The 21,587-nt window shown below is 35.1% G+C and overlaps 1 protein-coding gene across 2 annotated transcripts in view; it reads right to left on the bottom strand.

Annotated features, from left to right (window-relative positions):
- The window catches only part of LOC120428374 (uncharacterized), a 107,866-nt gene that overhangs the window by 41,314 nt on the left and 44,965 nt on the right, over positions 1 to 21,587 (bottom strand). Inside the window, exons 1-2 of one of the 2 annotated variants that reach the window (XM_052707484.1) lie at positions 1,409 to 1,711; positions 677 to 804 (exon numbers count right to left, since the gene is read on the bottom strand). In XM_052707484.1, the coding sequence (XP_052563444.1) occupies positions 677 to 693 (17 nt within the window). In that variant the 5' untranslated portion in view covers positions 694 to 804; positions 1,409 to 1,711. Of the gene's footprint in view, positions 1 to 676; positions 805 to 1,408; positions 1,712 to 21,587 lie in introns of those variants that run through there. The other variant, XM_052707480.1, reaches the window with a different exon arrangement.

Here is a 21,587-nt window from a genome sequence, read left to right as displayed (position 1 = left end):
CAAACTAATCACCTTTCTTTTGCGTCTAGGACAGCTAAAATCGGATGAAATGGCGCGGAGATATGACTTTTTGAAAAAAGTGGTTTTTGCGAAAATCGACGAAAATTGCCATTTTTCGGACCACCCTAACACGGCGTAGGTCACCCTAATGGCCAAACAAAAAAATACGGGTCTAATTATTTCGGCCAAGGAACCCCCAGAAAAAATTTGAGCCCGATCGGAGAACTTTTTTTCGAATCATGCTGTTTTCGTGGGGAATTGCTGTATAAGAAGAAAGAATTTTTTTTATTTAATAAGTATTATTTTAATTAATCAAATGTCTATTTTAAATACAACTGAGGGATTTTTGTCAGAATTGTTGCTTTCTACGAAACCTGACATTTTAAGCATCAAATTGAAAATAATTGCAATTAAATTATTTTCCCATCACATTTTAATCGAATTCATTCCCACACTCACACACGTTGCCATAAAAGGCATCAATCACAATGACCATAATTTCATGCCTCTCGCTGACACTTGGTTCCGTTGGCATGTGTCACACACGTTCGTTCGTGATATATTTATTTTCCGTCGCCAAAAATAATCTTCTCCCAAAACACAAAAAAAAGAAAGGCATAAAAAGTGGGTTTCGCGAAATTAAATAAATTTCAATGCCACTGTCAGACGAGCTTACCTTAAATAATAGGACATATCGTCGCCGTTTGCGGCCTCGGCGGCGGCAGCACCGATGTCACCGACTTGCTGGTGATTGTTCCGATTGGCAAAGCCGTGGTGGTGACCGCGGCCACAATTATCGTCCGCCTGAAATATTATAAAAATAAAAAAGAATTAAAACACATACACGAATGCACGGGATATGGTGCACTCAATTGCGGAAAATATGAAATTTTCAGATATTTATGGATTTTCAGCTTTATTTAGTACTTTATTATTGCACTTTATTTAGGCTGATCAAATATTCCTAAATCCAAGTAATTTGATTTAAATCCATCATGAGAAATGGTTTTTTAAGACAAAATATATTCCATTTTTTTTATGCACCTGAGTACAAGTTGTTGAGAAAAGCGCGCCAAAAATCGAATTGATTGCAATATGTCGGTGTTGATGTGTGCGTGACTTTTTTTCTGTCGGTGAAATGACCAATAATTCGATTTAATTCCCACATAATTTTGCGTATTTGCTCTCCAATTGAATTTGATGCTTCGGTATTATTTTTCTATAATCTGTAAAGAATGGTACAAATACTGTGCGGAAATATTGTTTGAATTGGAAGGGTAATTCCTTTGCCGATGGTGATCTTGTTTAATTTGAAAATGGCAAACCACGGACATTTAATTTTTTAAGTTGTTGATAATTTTTTAAATGATAATTCAGGAATGGTAAAGCTTGAACCAAATTTAAATACCTTTTATCAATCAAACACAGATTTTCAATCATTAACCATTGAAATGTTGACTTATTCCAAAGCGATCAGCTTGACTGGCATTCTTTTCCTTTTTTTTCTTTTCCGTTTTGTTATTGTTTATAACATTGTATTGCCCATAATCTTCCACAATCTTCTTTCTTTCGCTTGTATGCGTTATCACAGATTTTTTTTCGTTTCGTCAAATCAACTTTCTCTCAACACACCCACACACCCAAAACGCGCGAAACAAAAATAAAAAAAAACTGTTTTCAAAAAAATCCAATTATTTCCATCGGGCTAGAAGTGGTCACGCGAACCGAACGATTCAAACTGAGCATCATCACACGGCCAAGAGGTGAGAATGGTCGGCTGGCCAACAAGATACAACCATGAGTGTGTGTGTGTGTGTTTGAAAAGATCCAAACGAAACGAACATTTTCGGGAGAAACATGAAAAAATAGTGAGATGAGAAGCAACCGGGGTGGGAAAAAAGAATACACAAATTGCCGTGCGGTGAAGATCAGAGTGTGGGAAAAACGAGGGAAAATGCGAAACCTTGAGATTTTTCTTGTTTTTCTGTTGTATCCGTGAGCTGAGAGCGAGTAAGGAATGCGTGCGTGATCGACTAGACAAGTGTGAAGTTGACTGAAAGAGCATTTCAAACATCGATATCGATATCAGGTGAAATCATAGGTTGAAAATATTAGGGCTATCTCACTGAGGAAAAAAGTTTGAAATCGCTTGACGATTAAACTTCAAAATATTTAAATCTTGCTTAAAAATTGTATGATAAACACTTAAGTACTCATAACTGTTGATACGGTTGTCAAAACTTTCACCTCTAAGGGTCATTGGAATGTTATTTCAAACCCCTTTCGAGAAATTTATAACTTATTGGTTTTCTTTCAAAAACCCGCCCTAAAGCTAAAATAGCTTATAAAGCATAACTTAAGAAGTTTAATAATAGTTTAGTATAATAATTATTTGAAGCAGGGACTTGTGGAATCCCAAGACAGATCAAATAAAATCGGTACACTACCCCTATTCGCATAAATGTACCATATGCATTTTCATCACTTTTGAGTTATTCTTACAGTTTGGTTCAAAATCGAGTGCTCTTTCAGAAAAATAAAGCCAATAATTTCCAGTATTTTGTTTTGGAAATCTGGAGGAAATACTTTTTTTTCGTGAAAATTAACACACACACCCACATACATAGAGACAGATAACTGGAAAATGCAAACTTATGGAAGTGCAAAAATTCACCAAAAATGGTCGATACACCTGCTTTTATCAACATTTTTATGTTAAAACCGCTGTTTCTTCACAAGGATTGGACAAAGGATACTGGTCAATATGGAGACTTTTATGTAAAATTGTGGGGAGAATTGATTTCCGCGATCAGTTTTTTAAAATGCAGACCTTTAGACCACTTTTAAAAATACGGTTTCAATAAATGATTTTTGTATTTTTAAGGAGAGACATACCATCCTGCTTTTTTACTTAGGTTTTTTGCAACATCCTAGAATGATTCCACGAAAAAATTGAGTAAAAAAAGTCTTGCGCTACTATTCAAATTTGACATTTAAACCTTTTAAAAAAATCGCATATAAATAGCGTATATTTTTATTTCAGTGTAGCTCGTCAAATTGTTTCCAAGTTTGTGTTTGAACACAAAAAAAAAAATTTAAGGAGCATTAGTTGCAATAAAACCTTCAAAATAGAGGTGGGCAAAAAACAAGCGAACCGCTCAAAAAGCCGGTTCACTGAAAAGAGCGAACGATCCATGGATCACAAACATAAGAGTCGCAGTTCTTTTTGAAACTACGGTCTTTTGAAAAAACGGTTCCAACATGTAAATATTTTTATAAATGTGTCTTTTTATGTTTTATGTTTTTTTTTAATTTTCAACAAATTTTAGTATTAAACAATTTTTTTTGAGGATTGAAAATAAAATTTCATATGTTTTAATGCTAATAAATTAATGACAATTTTGTCAAAAATGTCCCACGGTGTACTTTTGCAAGAGTTCTTTAAGCTTAACGGCAAGGGCCTATTTATCAAATTTTTTAAAGCTGAATTGACATATTTCGTTAAAGGGGTCTGTAACAACTTTCGCATCAATTTTCTAGTTTTCTTTGAAATTACTCCAAAAAGAATAATGAATGATTTTCTTAACAACAAAAACTGTTCACTGCACAACTCATCGTAAAGATCCATTAAAAGTTACTCGAACATAAATTAGAGCATATTAAAATGCCCAACTAGAAAAATTTCACCAAATTAAAAAAAAAACTACTAGGGCTATTTACCTGGAGAATATGGAAAAAACATCTAACCCGAATAAACTATGGCATTTATAGACTTTATCGATAAGATCAGAATGTAGAAAATGTTCGCTCCGCACGCCGGGTCCGGTGGTTTAGTGGTTAGCGTGGTAGCCTCTGAACCCCAGTATGGCCTGGGTTCAATCCCAGACGGACCCGGTGGCATTTTTCGATACGAGATTTGCCTGACCATGCCTTCTATCGGATGGGGAAGTAAAACGTCGGTCCATTTGCGTAAAAGAGGTTTTGGGTGACTCACCAAACATAACCTTCGGACGCCTAGAAATGAGCAGAAACTTGCAACAGAGACCAAAAAAGACCCGGGGGTCGTTAAAGTGGATTACTTTGCTTTTTTTGTAGAAAATGTTCGCAAATATTTTCTCAAAATAAAATATTAGAATTTGTTTATTTTTTTTCGTGTTATGCAATTTTGTAAAATTAATAGCAACCTTCTCCAAAATCCAAAATTTATGTTTGGGAGCTCCCATCCAAGACTTCAACTGTTTAGGTTTAAATTTAAATTATAACATAGAGATCACCAAGATTTCTGGTTTAAAAGCAAAAATTTTCGATTTAGCTTTTTTAAAATAATTAATTACAATCCAATGAAAAACATAAAAATCACACTATGCTTCAAACGAGCCTTTTCATCAAAATTTTGAAAAAGACTGAAAGAGTCGTCGCCTCTCTTTTTGATGAATGAACGAAAATGAGCGGCTCCGTGTAAAGAGCGGTTTTGCCCACCTCTAACTTCGAACTATGTTTATTATGTTTACATTTATTAAATGGTGAAAAATCTATTATTTATGACAGCCTTAGGCCGTTGCAAATATTTTGCAAAGTTCGCTCCCCCCCCCCCTCAAAATTGGTCTGAAAAATCAGGGGGCAAAAAAAAATGTTTCCAAAAAACTTCAAAATTTTCATGAAAATAGAAGTCGAATCAACTGGAAACATTCTAAAATGCATTTTTCTGCATTGATAGTAATATTTAGCATGTTTGGGCTTGTTTGAAAATGTTTTGAATTTTTATAAAATTCCAATATACAGCACCGCAAAAAAAATATTTTTCGCAAAAAATAGAATTTTCGTCAATACTTGGATATTTTGGAAATAAATGATGGCAAAACAACTGAACAGGTGTATAATGCATTTTTAAACACTTTTTTCATTAAAATATTGAAACCATTGCTCGTAATTTGAATACTTTTTTATTTTTTTTGAATACTTTTTTATTTAGATCCTGACAGCGCTAGGTCAGGACTGCACGAAAAGTGGGAGGAAAAGAAAATGGGGTTTTTCCCTCCCAAAATGAGGAGGTGATGTTGACCTCAGCCGCCGACGACAAGAATCGGCTCTTTTAATATCAGGCGTCCGTGCGGTGTAGTCGAGGATCCAGGTGCCAGTACCGCAACTTTGTGCTGGACACGTCTTGGCCTTCTGGAGGAAGTGCCCGCGGTAGTTACTCTCCCGCTCCGGAACTCGACCCCGTACGGGTTTGGTCAACCTAGCCCTGTAAGCAAGCAGTGCCTTTGGCTACGTTTTCCGTCAAGAACCACCACAATCTCTGGCGCGGGGCGCCATCACCGTCAAGGAGATTTTCCCCTCTCGGCACGACCGGATTGGCAGTAGCCAGGTCCGCCGATTCCGACAACGAGGGAAGACGCCTGCCGCAGGAAGGATTGGCAACGCCCGCTCGACCTTGCCTCGCGGTTTCCAGCGCAGCAACAACAACAGCCGTCAACCGTTATTCGGCTGCAACAAAGACGACCTCCCCCCCCCCCTCCCCCTACGGGACTTCCGGCGGCACAGTCGAGGGCGCTCCTGTGACCGGCCAACGCAGAGAAGAACGCCGAAGGCGTTCAATCCCGGAGAGCTGCTGCTGGTAAAAACGGTACGTTTAGTCCCTGAAGTGCTCACCTCAAAAACACACACACACTTTACACGATACAGAAAAATACACGATTTAAAGTTGAAAAGTGTGGTTCTTGATTTTTATTTCCTTTCGAGTCTCTCTTGAATCGCTTAGTAGTAATGCCGACCCTGAGATGATGAGTAGTCAGTAGCTCAGGTCTACGACTACCTTTTAATAAATGATCTCTGCCCTGAAAAAATGGAATGAGTTAGCCCTCCTTGACAACTGATCAAGCCATTAGTTTCAACATGAAAAAATAAGTTTTTATGATCGCAAACCTTTAGTGCAATTTTTTTCATGAATTCTTAGGTATGATTTAAATTTTTGCATCATCATGTAATTATGTCAAACAACTTCCTCGACCTTGACCGGTGAAGCAATTTTGAATGGCATTGATAGAAAACATAGAAAATTTGTAGTCAAACTTTTTGGTAACTTGCTCTACCCTTGTTTGCATTTTCATAAAAATTAGAGAGAAATAAAAATATCATTAAACCATAGCAAGCAGACAAACATTTGAACTTAATTCATAGTGTATCAGTTCAATATAGTGTTATGTCGTTTTTTAAAACATTTTTGACATAATTTCTAGATTACTTTTTCAAAACCAGCAATGCGCCATGGGTTCCCTATGTACATTAGGGTGTAATATGGTTGTATGGGAAAAAATAAAGTTGTCCAAATTTAGCGAGCACAGCAATTTTTCAGTTCCTTTTGGGGTCCTAAACAACTCCCCAAAGTTTGGGAACGATTAGTTTAGTCCTCACTTTGCGCAAAGCGATTCAATTTTCCATATAAATTTGTATGGAAAAACCATTTTTTTGGATTTTGATATTTATAAAATCCACGTTTCACGCTGTACTAAAACAAGATTCATATTCGGATGCTCTGGAAGGTGCTCTACAACTTTCCCGAAGAGAGTATGGTGCTAACTTATTCCTAAAAAAAGATACAGCGTGTTCAAAACTCGTCTAAAACGTGTTTTTTGCTCGAAAATCGACGCTGAGCAATTCTCTACGAAATCGGTCTTTTTTCTTTAATTTTAATTTTTGTATTTTTTAATCCGGCTGAAACTTTTTTGGTGCCTTTGGTATGCCCAAAGAAGCCATTTTGCATCATTAGTTTGTCCATATAATTTTCCATACAAATTTGGCAGCTGTCCATACAAAAATGATATGTGAAAATTCAAAAATCTGTATCTTTCACAGGAATTTTTTGATCGATTTGGTGTCTTCGGCAAAGTTGTAGGTATGGATACGGACTACACTGGAAAAAAATGGCACACAGGAAAAAATTTTTTGGTGATTTTTTATTTACCTTTTTGTCACTAAAATTTGATTTGCAAAAAAACACTATTTTTATTTTTTTTTTCATATTTTTATATGTTTTTGAGGACATTAAATGCCAACTTTTCAGAAATTTCCAGGTTGTGCAAAAATTTTTTGACTGAGTTATGATTTTGTTAATCAATACTGATTTTTTCAAAAAATCGAAATATTGGTCGCAAAAATTTTTCAACTTCTTTTTTCGATGTAAAATCAAATTTGCAATCAAAAAGAACTCTACCCGAGCATGGGTAAATAACAAGGGAAATGCGTAATAATACGTAATAATGTGGTATCATACCAAATTATGGTATTGTTTTGATATTGCAAAATTGCAGAATTTGTCAATGGTCGAACACCACATTTTGGTATTCTTTTGGTATTATAGTATTTTATCAAATTCCACTGAAACTATGGGAAAATTTTGACCAATTTTGACAAAATAATTCATTTTGTGCTAAAATGATGTCTCAAAGCGAATGCCTTCATTGAAAACCGGAAATTTCAAACTTGATTTTAAACATTTTTGATATACCCCCTGAAGAAATGACTTGAAATTGTGCACATGTTTGCCCACTTTTGAAAAAAATATTTTTGAAAAGCTGAGAAAATTCTCTATATTTTGCTCTTTTGAACTTTGTTCATACGACCCTTACATGCTGAGATATTGCAATGCAAAGGTTTAAAAACAGGAAAATTGATGTTTTCTAAGTCTCACCCAAACAACCCACCATTTTCTAATGTCGATATCTCAGCAACTAATGGTCCGATTTACAATGTTAAAATATGAAACAATCGTGAAATTTTCCGATCTTTTCGAAAAAATATTTTAAATTTTTTTAAACCAAGACTTACATTTTAAAAGGCACTTTATATTTAATGTTTGATCCTTTTCAAATGTTAGTCTTGATTTAATTTTTTTGAAAATATTGTATTCGAAAAGATCGGAAAATTTCAGGAATGTTTCAGCTTTTCAACTTTTCAAAAATATTTTTTTCAAAGGTGAGCAAACATGTGCACTAATTTAAAAAAATGCAAAACTGCGACTATTTTCAAAAAAGTCACCTAAAAATGTATTAAACTTGAAAACGGTGCACTTTATCAAAATTTCACTATGGTACTTTTTGATTGCAAATTTGATTTTACACCGAAAAATGAAATTGAAAAATTTTTGCAATCAATATTTCGATTTTTTGAAAAAATCAGTATTGATTCAAAATTTCATTACTCGGTCAAAGATTTTTTGCACAACCTGGAAATTTCTGAAAAGTTGGCATTTGATGTCCTCTTAAACATATCAAAAAATGAAAAAAAATAAAAAAAGTGTTTTTTTGCAAATCAAGTTTTAGTGACAAAAAGTTAAATAAAAAATTACCAAAATTTTTTTTACCGTGTATCATTTTTTTCAGTGTAGTCCATATCCATACCTACAACTTTGCCTAAGACACCAAATCGATCAAAAAATTCCTTCGAAAGATACAATTTTTTGAATTTTCATACATCATGTTTGTATGGACAGCTGCCAAATTTGTATGGAAAATTATATGGACAAACTAATGATGCATAATGGCTTCTTTGGGCATACCGAAGGCACCAAAAAAGTTTCAGCCGGATTAAAAAATACAAAAAAATCGAATGACCGAAATTTGAGAGAACTGCGCTGTATCTTCTTTCAGCGACAAGCTAGCAGCTCTCTTCAGGAAAGTTGTAGAGCACCTTCCAGAGCATTCGAATATGAATCCGGTTTTAGTACAGCGTGAAACGTGGATTTTATAAATATCAAAATCCAAAAAAAGGTTTTTCCTATACAAATTTATATGGAAAATTGAATCGCTTTACGCAAAGTGAGGACTAAACCAATCGTTCCCAAACTTTGAGGAGTTGTTTAGGACCCCAAAAGGAACTGAAAAATTGAATTTTTGAACATTTAAAAATTATAGTGCTTTTTGTGATTTTATAAAGAAAATATTTAAAATCTAAAAAAAGTACGCGTTAAATAAATGACATGAAATTTAGAAGAATTCAAAAGAAAAAAAACGGTGACGTAAACAAAACGACGCCAAAGAGAGAAAAACAAACTTAGAAAAAACGACACAATTTTGGTCTGTGTTTATTTTTAATTCAAAGCATCGGCCAGTCTAGTTACTAAAGAATATCGACTGGCGGGATAGGGAAAAAACAAGATGAGTGTACACAAAAATTGGCAGAAACTCCACGGGATCTCGGGCCAATTCGACCAAATCAGCGCACTTGAGTCACTCGCACGGAGGACGTGTGCCCTGATTTATCGCGGACATAACTGTCAGCGACTCTGGGAACGGGCGCGCCGTTATGCTTGCTAATTTTTATGTTTCGTGTTGATTTATAAATATTTGTTCGACAGAGCAATTTTTCAATATCGTTCGCCAAATTTAAATATTTTCAGAACATAAAACAATTTTAAAAGTTCAACATCCTCACAGAACACTCCAACAACGTTCGACCCAAAGCCAGAATTTAATTTCCTCAAGGAGCAAATCTCATTTCCTGCCTGCCCCCTCCCCACCCATCGAATTACAAATGTGACACAATCACATGTGGAAATGGTTTTAAAGTATGCTTCAACTTATGTGTTTGGTTAAGGGTTCAGCTCGGAAAGAAGGAGGGCGTGTCATACATGAAAAATCGATCCCCCAGACACGAGTAAGGGTGTGATGATAGTAGGGGTAATAAAAAGGGTCAACTTGTGACAAAGCTTTTTACCCTTTTTGTGGAACTCTGTTAAAAGTGTCAACTTGGTTGATGGTGTTGTTGTGGGTTTGTGGATTTGATCCCCAGGAAGGGATCAAACGTTTGAGCGTTCAATCACCTGTTGGTTGAGGTGGGAAAATCTATGAGAGAAATCTTGAAAATTGAGAAAATAAAATTAAAAAAAATTAGACATTTAAAAAAGCGATTTGAGAATGAAAGAATGAAAAGAATGAAAAGAATGAAAAGAATGAAAGAATGAAAACATAAAAGAATTGTTAAAGAGTTGTTAAAGAACTGTTAAAGAATTGTTAAAGAATTGTTAAAGAATTGTTAAAGAATTGTTAAAGAATTGTAAAAGGATTATTAAAAAATTGTTAAAGAATTGTTAAAGAATTGTTAAAAAATTGTTAAAGAATTGTTAAAGAATTGTTAAATAATTGTTAAAGAATTGTTAAAGAATTGTTAAAGAATTGTTACAGAATTGTTAAAGAATTGTTAAAGAATTGTTAAAGAATTGTTAAAGAATTGTTAAAGAATTGTTAAAGAATTGTTAAAGAATTGTTAAAGAATTGTTAAAGAATTGTTAAAGAATTGTTAAAGAATTGTTAAAGAATTGTTAAAGAATTGTTAAAGAATTGTTAAAGAATTGTTAAAGAATTGTTAAAAAAATGTTAAAGAATTGTTAAAGAATTGTTAAAGAATTTTAAAAGAATTGTTAAAGAATTGTTGAAGAATTGTTAAAGAATTGTAAAAGGATTATTCAAAAATTGTTAAAGAATTGTTAAAGAATTGTTAAAGAATTGTTAAAGAATTGTTAAAGAATTGTTAAAGAATTGTAAAATAATTGTTAAAGAATTGTTAAAGAATTGTTAAAGAATTGTTGAAGAATTGCTAAAGAATTGTTAAAGAATCGTTAAAGAATTTTCAAAGAATTGTTAAAGAATTGTTAAAGAATTGTTAAAGAATTATTAATGAATTGTTAAAGAATTGTTACAGAATTGTTAAAGAATTGTTAAAGGATTGTTAAAGAATTGTTAAAAAAATGTTAAAGATTTGTTAAATAATTGTTAAAGAATTGTTAAAGAATTGTTGAAGAATTGTTAAAGAATTGTTAAAGAATTGTTAAAGAATTGTTAAAGAATTGTTAAATAATCGTGAAAGAATTGTTAAGGAATTGTTAAGGAATTGATAAAGAATTGTTAAGGAATTGTTAAGGAATTGATAAAGAATTGTTAAAGAATTGTTAAAATGTTAAAGTGTTAAAATGTTAAAATGTTAAAATGTTACAATGTTAAAATGTTACAATGTTAAAATGTTAAAATGTTAAAATTTTAAAATGTTAAAATGTTAAAATGTTAAAATGTTAAAATGTTAAAATGTTAAAATGTTAAAATGTTAGAATGTTAGAATGTTAAAATGTTAAAATGTTAGAATGTTAGAATGTTAGAATGTTAGAATGTTAAAATGTTAAAATGTTAAAATATTAAAATGTTAAAATGTTAAAATGTTAAAATATTAAAATGTTAAAATGTTAAAATGTTAAAGTGTTAAAATGTTAAAATGTTAAAATGTTAAAATGTTAAAATGTTAAAATGTTAAAATGTTAAAATGTTAAAATGTTAAAATGTTAAAATGTTAAAATGTTAAAATGTTAAAATGTTAAAATGTTAAAATGTTAAAATGTTAAAATGTTAAAATGTTAAAATGTTAAAATGTTAAAATGTTAAAATGTTAAAATGTTAAAATGTTAAAATGTTAAAATGTTAAAATGTTAAAATGTTAAAATGTTAAAATGTTAAAATGTTAAAATGTTAAAATGTTAAAATGTTAAAATGTTAAAATGTTAAAATGTTAAAATGTTAAAATGTTAAAATGTTAAAATGATAAAATGTTAAAATGTTAAAATGTTAAAATGTTAAAATGTTAAAATGTTAAAATGTTAAAATGTTAAAATGTTAAAATGTTAAAATGTTAAAATGTTAAAATGTTAAAATGTTAAAATGTTAAAATGTTAAAATGTTAAAATGTTAAAATGTTAAAATGTTAAAATGTTAAAATGTTAAAATGTTAAAATGTTAAAATGTTAAAATGTTAAAATGTTAAAATGTTAAAATGTTAAAATTGTAACATTTTGAGCTGTCGATAATTTTCCAATAATTTATGGACTACCCGCTAATTAGAAAAAAACCTCCAACACTTCTCACAACCTTCATCTTTCCGAGGGGAAAATCTCTCCAAAGTGGTCGGCCAGCTGTTTGACGTTGTTTAACCAACTCGGTTTTGGTTCGCACTTGGCCCGGGCGCCATAAGAACTCCCCCCTCCACCTTCAAACCGCCACCAATGACCACTTTTCTTTGGACTTGCGGTGCGGACAGACAGACCGATAGATCGTGTGTGGAATCGGTGTTGGTACAAAAATAGATCTTCACAGAATCAACGACGGCTCAAGAGCATGCAAAATGTGTTTATTTGGCTGGTTCAAAGTGGCACGCGGCGGCCTCAGCCGGCCAAAGATCGATTCCAGGCATTCCGGATGGGTGGAAGTTGCACTTTTCAACGGGTTTTATGAAGATGTTACGTTTTGTGGAGGGGGCAAAGCAATTTCCTGAGATTTGATAGGAAAGGGGAGGTTGAGGAATATTAAAAAATAAATTTAAATTCTAATCAAAACTAAATTAACAAAATTAACAAAATTAACAAAATTAACAAAATTAACAAAATTAGCAAAATTAACAAAATTAACAAAATTAACAAAATTAACAAAATTAACAAAATTAACAAAATTAACAAAATTAACAAAATTAACAAAATTAACAAAAATTAACAAAATTAACAAAATTTAAATAAATTACAAAATTTACATAATTTAAAAAATTTACAAAATTTACAAAATCGTTAATTTTAACAGTTGAAAACATTTAAACGAACCAAATGAAAAAAAAATCACAAAAAATCCTAAACAAAACACAGTTGACACCACATGAAAAGCAACCGGAAAAGTCCGTCCCATCGCTGGGAATTGCTGCATTGTAGCAAACAAAACGACCTCTCTCCTCTTTTGCAAAACAAGTGCATCGAATTGTTGCAAATCCCAGACTCCCAAAAGTAGTTAAAAAAGATTGTCGATATGAGGCACGGAATTTCACAGAAAACTGATCAGATCAGATCAGAGCAGGAAGCAGATGGAACGAATTGAAATTTACGACCATTTCTCATTAAATCAATTTCTCTCCATCACACAGTTTGGCAGCCCGGCGAGCGTTTATTTGTTTGTTTATTTGATGTTCGTTGCGCGGTGTGGAAAGCGTTTTATTGATTTGTAAAGAGATTAAAGGCCAATCTGGCGCGGACCACCGCGGATTCTCGGGAAAGATTTATCGCGCTTCTCGGTTGTTGTTGATGTTGCTGTGGTGATGGTTTTGGAGGCGATGATTAGCCACTGCCGTGAGCAATTAACGACTTGTTGACTCATCCATCAACAACGAGTGCAGCTCTCCTCTACCATCCCTGTGGTTGGTATGTGGATTAATTAATAGAGATAATTTATGGTTTACCAGAAACATAAGTACGAGTTTCACTTTTGGTTGAAAATGTTCGAGGCAGAGCAAGTCTTATGTATAAGAGATCTCATTGTTTTTCTAATTGACCATTATAAAAAAAAGTGAGACTGAATTTAAAATATATTTCAAATGTTAAGCTTAGCAAAAAATAGTAAAAAAAATTACAGGCCGTGGTTTTAAAATATTAAGGGTTTATTCAATTCAATTCAATTAGTGTTTATTAGTAAATAATCAATTTACAATTTTGTGTTTCTTATAACCTAATAGAGTTTTGGAGTTCCTTTCAACTATGGTTTACACTATAATTCATTTAGATGTAATTGGATATTCTAACAATGGATTTGGCAAGAGAAGGAAAAATTAAAAAAAAAAACCTTCGAGATTTGCTAAGGAAAAGGATAGAAATAGAAAAAGCTTAAAACTAAATCACAGTTTGTGTTGTCTGTTGACGTCGAAAAACTTCGCTGCACAATACAGCTTATCCGTTGTAGATGTACTTCATCATCAGCTCACTGAGAGCTTGGAATTGTTCTGCCTTGTTTCGGCAGGCACGAAAGCGCGTGAGCATCTCTCCAGCAAGGGCGAAAAACTCAGGAAGCGTGAAGAGATCATCACCGGTAACATCAGCTTGTCCCGGGGGAGTACCCCCAAGTAACATTTTTTTCCAGGAGTTCTACAAGAGCTCTTCAAGATAGCTACAGCATAGCAGTTTGGACCGCGGTAGGATAAAATTCTCTACAAAACTTCTTCAGGAGTTTGGAAGAGTACTTGAAGAGAATTTTATCCTGCCGCGGTCCAAACTGCTATGCTGTAGCTATCTTGAAGAGCTCTTGTAGAACTCCTGGGAAAAAATGTTACTTGGGCCGATGCCAGATGCGGCTACTCTAGCGTACGAACCTCCCCAACCGGGAGGGAACGCTGGTTTGGTTGATAGAACCGCTCCGCCGCCAGCTGCTGCAGCGTTCGAGCTCGAAGTCTTCGGAGGTTGGCGGGACGCTGGCGCTTTCTTCTTCTTGTCCTGCTCCTCGAGGTATTTTTTCCGCGCGGCACAGCCACGGAAATTCGCCGTGTGGTTTCCACCACAGTTCGCGCACTTGACGCGCGCTTTGTGCTGCTGGGCGTTTTCCCCCAGCTGGTCTTTCCGCGGAAGATTGCACCTTTCGGTGAAGTGGGTCTCACCGCACTTTACGCACCGGGGCGGAAGATTGCAATTTCTTGAACCGTGTCCGAACTTTTGACAGCGGTGGCATTGGGCTGCGTCGGCGGGATTCTTCATGTAGAATCGCCACGTCACAAAGAAGCCGTCCAGTGCTTTGATCCGCCGTAGGTCCTGGATTTTGATGGAACCGCGATCGAAGTACAGGAGGTACAAGGTGTACGTACCTGTCACCGTAGTCGATTTTGAGAGCACCTTTATCTCTCGAGGCTTTACCTTGACGCCCGTCAGGTGTTCTTCCAGGTCGGAGGTCGGGCGGTCCGGATATCCCTGAAGGACGATCTTCACTGGGACCTTCTCCGCAGGGTCAAATGTGAAGAATTTGAAGTTTCGCAACTTCAACTTCTTCACCACCAAGTCGAAATTCAGTTTCTTGTGTGTAATCACTTGCACAGAAGTTTTGCCAATTTTGAGACAATATTGGAGTCCCTCAAGCAACTCGTCAACATCGTCAGCCAACGTATCCAAAACAAAAATTGGAGGTGGTCGTCGTTCCTTCGGAGAGTTACACTTTTTCTGCTTTCCTTGCTTGCGCGCAAGTTCATCATCATCATCGTCGTCGCCAGTACTGCTGCTGTCACTGGCGGTGTTGTTTTCTTCTCCACTCAGCATCTCAAATTCGTTGCTGGTGGGAACGTTGGACGTGGTTGTTGTCGTAGTGCTGGTGGACTGCTGCTGCTGCTGCTGCTGGCCGGAAGTGCTTCCGGATGCTCGGGTTGATTGTCTCGTCCGTACTGGGGACTCACGTGGACGGTATGACACGTGTAAAAATGAAGGATCGGTGACGTCACCGGGCACGCTCCCGTGCGCGATGGCGGTCGATGCGGCGTTGTTGTGTTTACCTTTCTGCACTCTGCCGGTAGATGGGCTTCGCGGGTTTTTCGAGGCCGCACTCGAACTGCCACGGCCACGGCCGGCCCTTGGCATGCTGGAGCAGCAAACTCGCGGGTAATCACGGTAAATTACGGCGAAAAAATCGAAAAGTTTGAAGAGCTCCGAACACTTGACTGTTGCTGGCTGGTGTTGCCAGTCCCGATGATTAAGGGTTTACATCGATGTAAGAAATCACAAAATTTCATAATACAATAAAATATTGAATTCACTAAAAAGATGATTTTCAACCACTCCTGAAAGTTTCATGAAGATATTTCATGAATAAACTGAGTTAGAGACGATTTAAACTAAAAACCCGCATAAAAAAGTACCATATAAAAACTTTTTTTCATATGGTAATTGAACTTTAAACTATATTGTTACTACCATTTCCAAAAATGTTTGACTACTATTTTAAAAATGGTATTTATATGGTTGGCATGAATTTTTACTATCTCACAAATGGTTTAACCATCTGGCATAAGGGTGGTTAGCAATGGTAACCTTAAAAAACTCAGTACTATTTTCGTCAAAAAACTGTTTGTTGTATGGTAAATAAATGGTTTAAGTACTATTTGGCAAAAAGTAACCTTAAATCAAACAGTTCACAAATAGTTAAATATAGTTAAATTTTAATTTTGGGAAATTGAAAAACGATTTCACAAAAAGTTACCATTTCTCAAAGTGTCATTGTATGATCCAATATGGTAATCAAATGGTAATTTTTTATCCGGGAATTTTGCCATGCAAAAAGCGGACTGTCAAACTTTCTGAGCGTTTTGCCTTCCTCACTGAGGTAAGGCTATAATCCTGCTCTAAAAATGAACTTTTTATGAAAAGCTCGGAGACCCACCTTCATGTGTACATATCGACTCAGAATCGAAAACTGAACAAATGTCTGTGTGTATGTGTGTGTATATGTGTGTGTGTATGTGTGTGTGTATGTATGTATGTGACCAACAAACTAGCTCATGTTTCTCGGCACTGGCTGAACCGATTTGACCGAACCTGTTGCATTCGACTTGGTTTAGGGTCCCATAGATCGAGTTTTATGCAGATTTAAGTTTCGATAAGTAGTTCAAAAGTTATGTATAAAAATGTGTTTTCACATATATCCGGATCTCACTTAAATGTATGTAAACTATGTCCGAATACACCATTCGACCCATCGTTGGTTAGGTTATCAAAAGACCTTTCTAACGAGTCCAAAACATTGAAGATCTGGCAACCCTGTCTCGAGGTATGGCCTCTTAAGTGATATTGATGTACTTTTTTATTCCGGATCTAAAAAATACATGAAATTTGTGTACAACATCATCATATCAGCCATTGTTGGTAATGTGTGAGGAAGGCTCCAACCACAAAGGTGGATTAAGTTAGTTTTTTCAAATTAGTTTCAGTTTTGGGGGACCAAAACAGGAACTTTCCTAACAAATAAAAAGTTTGAAATTTTGTTACCAAAATTATACAAAAATATAGATAAGCTTTAAATTATTTTAAAAAAATACAGAGCAACTCTCTAAGAAATCGGCCGATTTCGACCATTTTTATTTTTTGTATTTTTTGATTTGACTCAAACTTTGTGGGGGCCTTCCCTATGACCAAATAAGCTATTTTGTGTCATTGGATCACCCATACAAGTCTCCATACAATTTTGGCTGCTGTCCATACAAAAATGGTATGTAAATATTCAAACAGCTGTAACTTTTGAGTGAATTTTCTGATCAATTTGGTGTCTTCGGCAAAGTTGTAGGTATTGTTGAGGACAATTGAGAAAAAAATAGGTACACGGAAAAAAAATTGCAGATTTTTTTATCAACTTTTTTTTCACTAGAACTCAATTTCCCAAAATACGTATTTTTTTATTTTCGAGATTTTTTGATATGTTTTAGGGGACTAAAATCCGCAACTTTTGAGCTATAGAGAAACATGGTCAAAAAATCTGCCGCCGAGTTATGAATTTTTGAAAAAATCGAAATTTCATGCAAAAACAAATTTGAAGTTATTTTTTAATGCAAAATTGAATTTGCAATCGAAAACTACTTTACAATTTTTTTGATAAAGGGCTTCGTTTTCAAGATATAGCCACCGAAAGTTTGATTTTAGCAAAATATTTGCAGTTTTTCGATTTTTAAAAATAGTGACCATGAGCGAAAATTTCTAAAAATATTTTTTTTTGAAAAGTTCAGAAAATTTGCTATAAAATTGTCCAAGAGACATTGAAGATTGGACCTCGGGTTGCTGAGATACTTTCGACTCGGTCACATGCTCTCAGGCAAAATTCGAGCAGAAGATTGGGCTATATGATCGGTAACGATCTCTAGATGGGTCAAAAATAAACGAGGTTTCCCCTCAATCTCACTCATTTCCACGTCCTCGCATCGGTCTCTCGTGCTCGTGTGGCATGGCATTGGGGGATTGGTCTGGGGAATGACAGGGGGCAACTGCTCGAATAATTCGTCAAATACTGTCTCGCTCAAACAATAGCGCTACGGCAGACGATCGTTCGGCAGGCTGTAAACAGCAGCAAAACGGAAAACCTGAGAACAGATCATACTACAATAGATACGCAAGTGTCGCAGTGGTAAGTGTCTGTTCACAGTAAAAAAAAATCACGAGGATGATATCTTCAATCATTTGATTGCAGTTATTCTCAAAGTTTTTTTTTTTTTACAAATTTTGGCTTTTACAACCAAAACTTGTTAAAATTTACTGAACAAGTATATTGAAAGAAGTTTTTGAAAGATTTCACAGGTTTTTTTCAATTGAATTGATTTATTTTTTAAAATCAATTTAACGCAAACATTCATGTGAAAGTAACAGAAACAGTCGCCTTTCCCTGAGTCAATATATCGTTAACCGGAGGAACAAGCAATCAGAATATAAAAAAAATGAATTTAATTAGACTAAACATAAATATTGAGAAAATAGATTGCGGTTCAAAATATCGATTATAGTTTATAAGTTTTTCTTTCGATTTGATTTGATTTGATGTGATAACCAACAGGGCCACAAGGATGACCTATGTAGCGGTTGCCTAGAATTACAGTGGCTCAGACTTAAAGGGAGCATCTTCAAATTACTGCTGTATGAAGGGCCAAAAGGGGGTGGTTGGACGCGAACAAGCAAAATCACTCACGATGTCTTCAGGGGAAGAGAATCTCCTTCCGACAGTAACATCCAATTACTCTGAAAAAATGTGCAGTAATTGGACAATCCTTAAGAATTGTACAATTACTAAACCATTTCTCCTTGTTTTTCTTACACTCAAAAAAATGAGTTCGCGTAAACTCGCGGACCCAGGAAGAAAACTGTTCACTATCATGATGCAATGCACTATAAAAGTTGAACAGTTTTCTTCCTGGTTCCCGGTGGCATTAACTCTGTTCACGTTTACGCAAACTCATTTTTTAGTGTAGGAAACTAACTAAATAAAGTAATTTTTGATTCGCTGTAATAACAATTTGACAACTATTTCATTTAAAAGGTATAATTTTAAAAGAAATTAAAAGATTCAAGCATGGTTTCTCAAGATTTAACTTAAAATATTTAAGATATTTAAATCACCTTTTAAGAACATTGCAGAGTTTTTTGAATCCTGTTTAATTTTCACGATATTTGATTATTTGGGGTGATAGTTCCCATTGAACCACTCGGAAACTTTTTTTGGTAATCAGGAAAAGTTTTTTATTGTGTCGCGTTCAAACAAGAACTGAGCCTATTGAGGTACACTTTTATCTTTCATGAAATTTTAATACAAATTATAAAAAAGAAAGGTTTTTAGTTTTTTCCAGTTCTTGGAGATTTTTCTTTCTTTTAAAAGATTTAAAGATAAACAAAAGGGTATTATTTTATGTGAACTACGGACTTCATTAAGATTATCCTTTTTTTATTACTAGTTTATAATAAATTAAACAAAGCAAATTTAATTAACAATGTATGTCTGAACTCGCCTTCGATTGCTTTCTCATAAAGAAATGTTTTACAAAAATAAATCATAAAACTAACCAAAGTTTAACAAAATAAAATCAAATTGACTGAAAATTTTAACAAAGCTGGCTTCGGCTTGAATAAAATTTAGAACATAAACTTTGGGACACTACAGACAAAAGCCAAATGAAGTGTGACAACCCGAAACCAGAAAAAGGACTTTCATAGAGTGAGTGGGTGGGTAAAGAAGCTAACACCAGGAAGTTTGACTTTGGTTTTGCCTCTCACTCTACAGTAAAAGTCTGGAAGGTCTTTCGAACAGTCTCGCCATATGGAAAATATTGAAGAATTATTGAAGCCTAAATGGCACTGTGAAAAATAGTTCAATGTTTTTTCTCAAAATTCATTAGTGAGATTATTTTTACTTGAATATTTAGAAAAATAAGAATTTGATTTGTTTTTCAGAAAAAAAATCTGTGCACTTTAGTCCTCAAAAATAGGTGCCTGGGAAGCGCTTTCAAAGTTTATTATGCTCGGAAAAAGGACGACCCTTGGAAGCGGGCTTGCTTCGAAAGGCTTACGGTAAAAGATCATTTTGAACTTTGCCCAACCCTTTACCCTCCGTTGCAGACTAGAGCTGGCAACATGTGTGTTCGTTCACTTTCGCCGACTAAGTTTGGACATTATAAAAATGCTTCTTTGGCAGTGGATGAAATATGTCTTCATAAGCAAAATATGCAGCAGAAGAAAGGGAGAATTGGTGCACATTTGCTATCGATTCCCGAGCAGGGATAAATAACACGGGAATACCAAATTTTGGTATTACTTGAGCAAATAACAGCGACCACAATGTGCCCTTGGTTGCCCAGTAATAGATGGTAAAATACCATGAAATCATACCAAAGTCTTGTATGTGGAAGGATACAACAATACCAAACCATGTTATTCCAAGGGTAAAATAATACCTCAAAATAGAACCATTTCAATACCAGGTTGAGGTCTTCTGGATTTTTGAACATTGCTTGAATACCAAAACTTGGTATTGCCATGGTTTTAATTTTAGGTATTTCCGCGCCCTTGGAAAATCATATTTTGGTATTCCTGTGGCCTTCCACATACATGATTTTTATATGATTTCATGGTATTTTACCATCTATTACTGGGCAACCAAGATCACATTTTGGTCGCTGATATTTGCACAAGTAATACCAAAATTTTGTATTTTGATACCATTTTTAGTGCAGCAGTTGCAGTTAGTGAAAAAACGGAAATGATCCATATGCAACAGCCAAATCTACTCACCTGATGATTCCATGTTGTTCTTAGTGATATTCTTCACCACACCGAATGCATTTGTCATTGATGAACGGCCTGTGCATGAAGTTCTTGAAGATTCTGAAAAATAACAAGATTGAAAAATAAGTGTTATTAAAATAAAACTGGATTGAAATTCACCAAAATTCAATAATCTTTCGATTGACTCGTTTTTCAAAGTATTTGGTTTTTTTTTCAAGTCATTTTAGCGCAAAATTTATTATCTTGTCCAAATTGGTAAAAAAAATCCCATAGTTTCAGAGAAAATTGATGAAACACTTTAATACCAAAATAATACCAAAATGTGCCATCCTGACTTAGAAAATGTTCAACAATTTCAAGTCATTTCTTTAGGGGGTATATCAAAAATGTTTAAAATCAAGTTTGAAATTTCCGGTTTTCAATGAAAGCATTCGCTTTGAGACATCATTTTAGTGGTAAATCTTTCCCAGGCGCCCCGGAAGAGCCGAGGGGTTGTCCCTGTTCCACGCCTCCAAAGACTTGTGGTCAGGGGGGCCCCGGGACTTCCGGGCGCGACAGTGGTACTAGATTTCCGTTAGCAGCTTGGTGTTCCGAAGATATCGGAGGAGCGCCTTCTCCGCCTCCGGGTCATTACACAGTGCTCCATACACGCTTTGGGCTCCATCATCACGAAGCCCGTCGAACTTCCTGCAGGTGCACAAGATGTGCTCAACGGTCAGTGGCACTCCACATGTATCGCACGTGACCCGTTCGCCCCTGAAGAGACCCTCATGGGTAAGGCGGGTGTGTCCGATGCGGAGGCGGGTTAGCGCGCGTTGTTCTTCTTGGCTGTCTCGGTCGGTTCCTGGCAGGGTGTTTGGTTTGACCCGGCGAAGAAAGAGATCCCGTTCGCCATGCCATTCCCTCTCCCATGCTAGGCGGATGAGGTTTTTGGCCCATAACAGAAAGTCCTGGGCCGGGACTGGTAGATTAATGCGGTCAAGCCGTTTGGCCGATCTCGCCGTTTCGT

The sequence above is a fragment of the Culex pipiens genome, chromosome 1 (genome assembly GCF_016801865.2).
Source record: "Culex pipiens pallens isolate TS chromosome 1, TS_CPP_V2, whole genome shotgun sequence".
In the NCBI taxonomy this organism is placed as follows: Eukaryota; Metazoa; Arthropoda; class Insecta; order Diptera; family Culicidae; genus Culex; species Culex pipiens.
The sequence above is the reverse complement of the archived record's forward strand: the minus strand, read 5'-3'. Positions and strand labels throughout refer to the sequence as shown.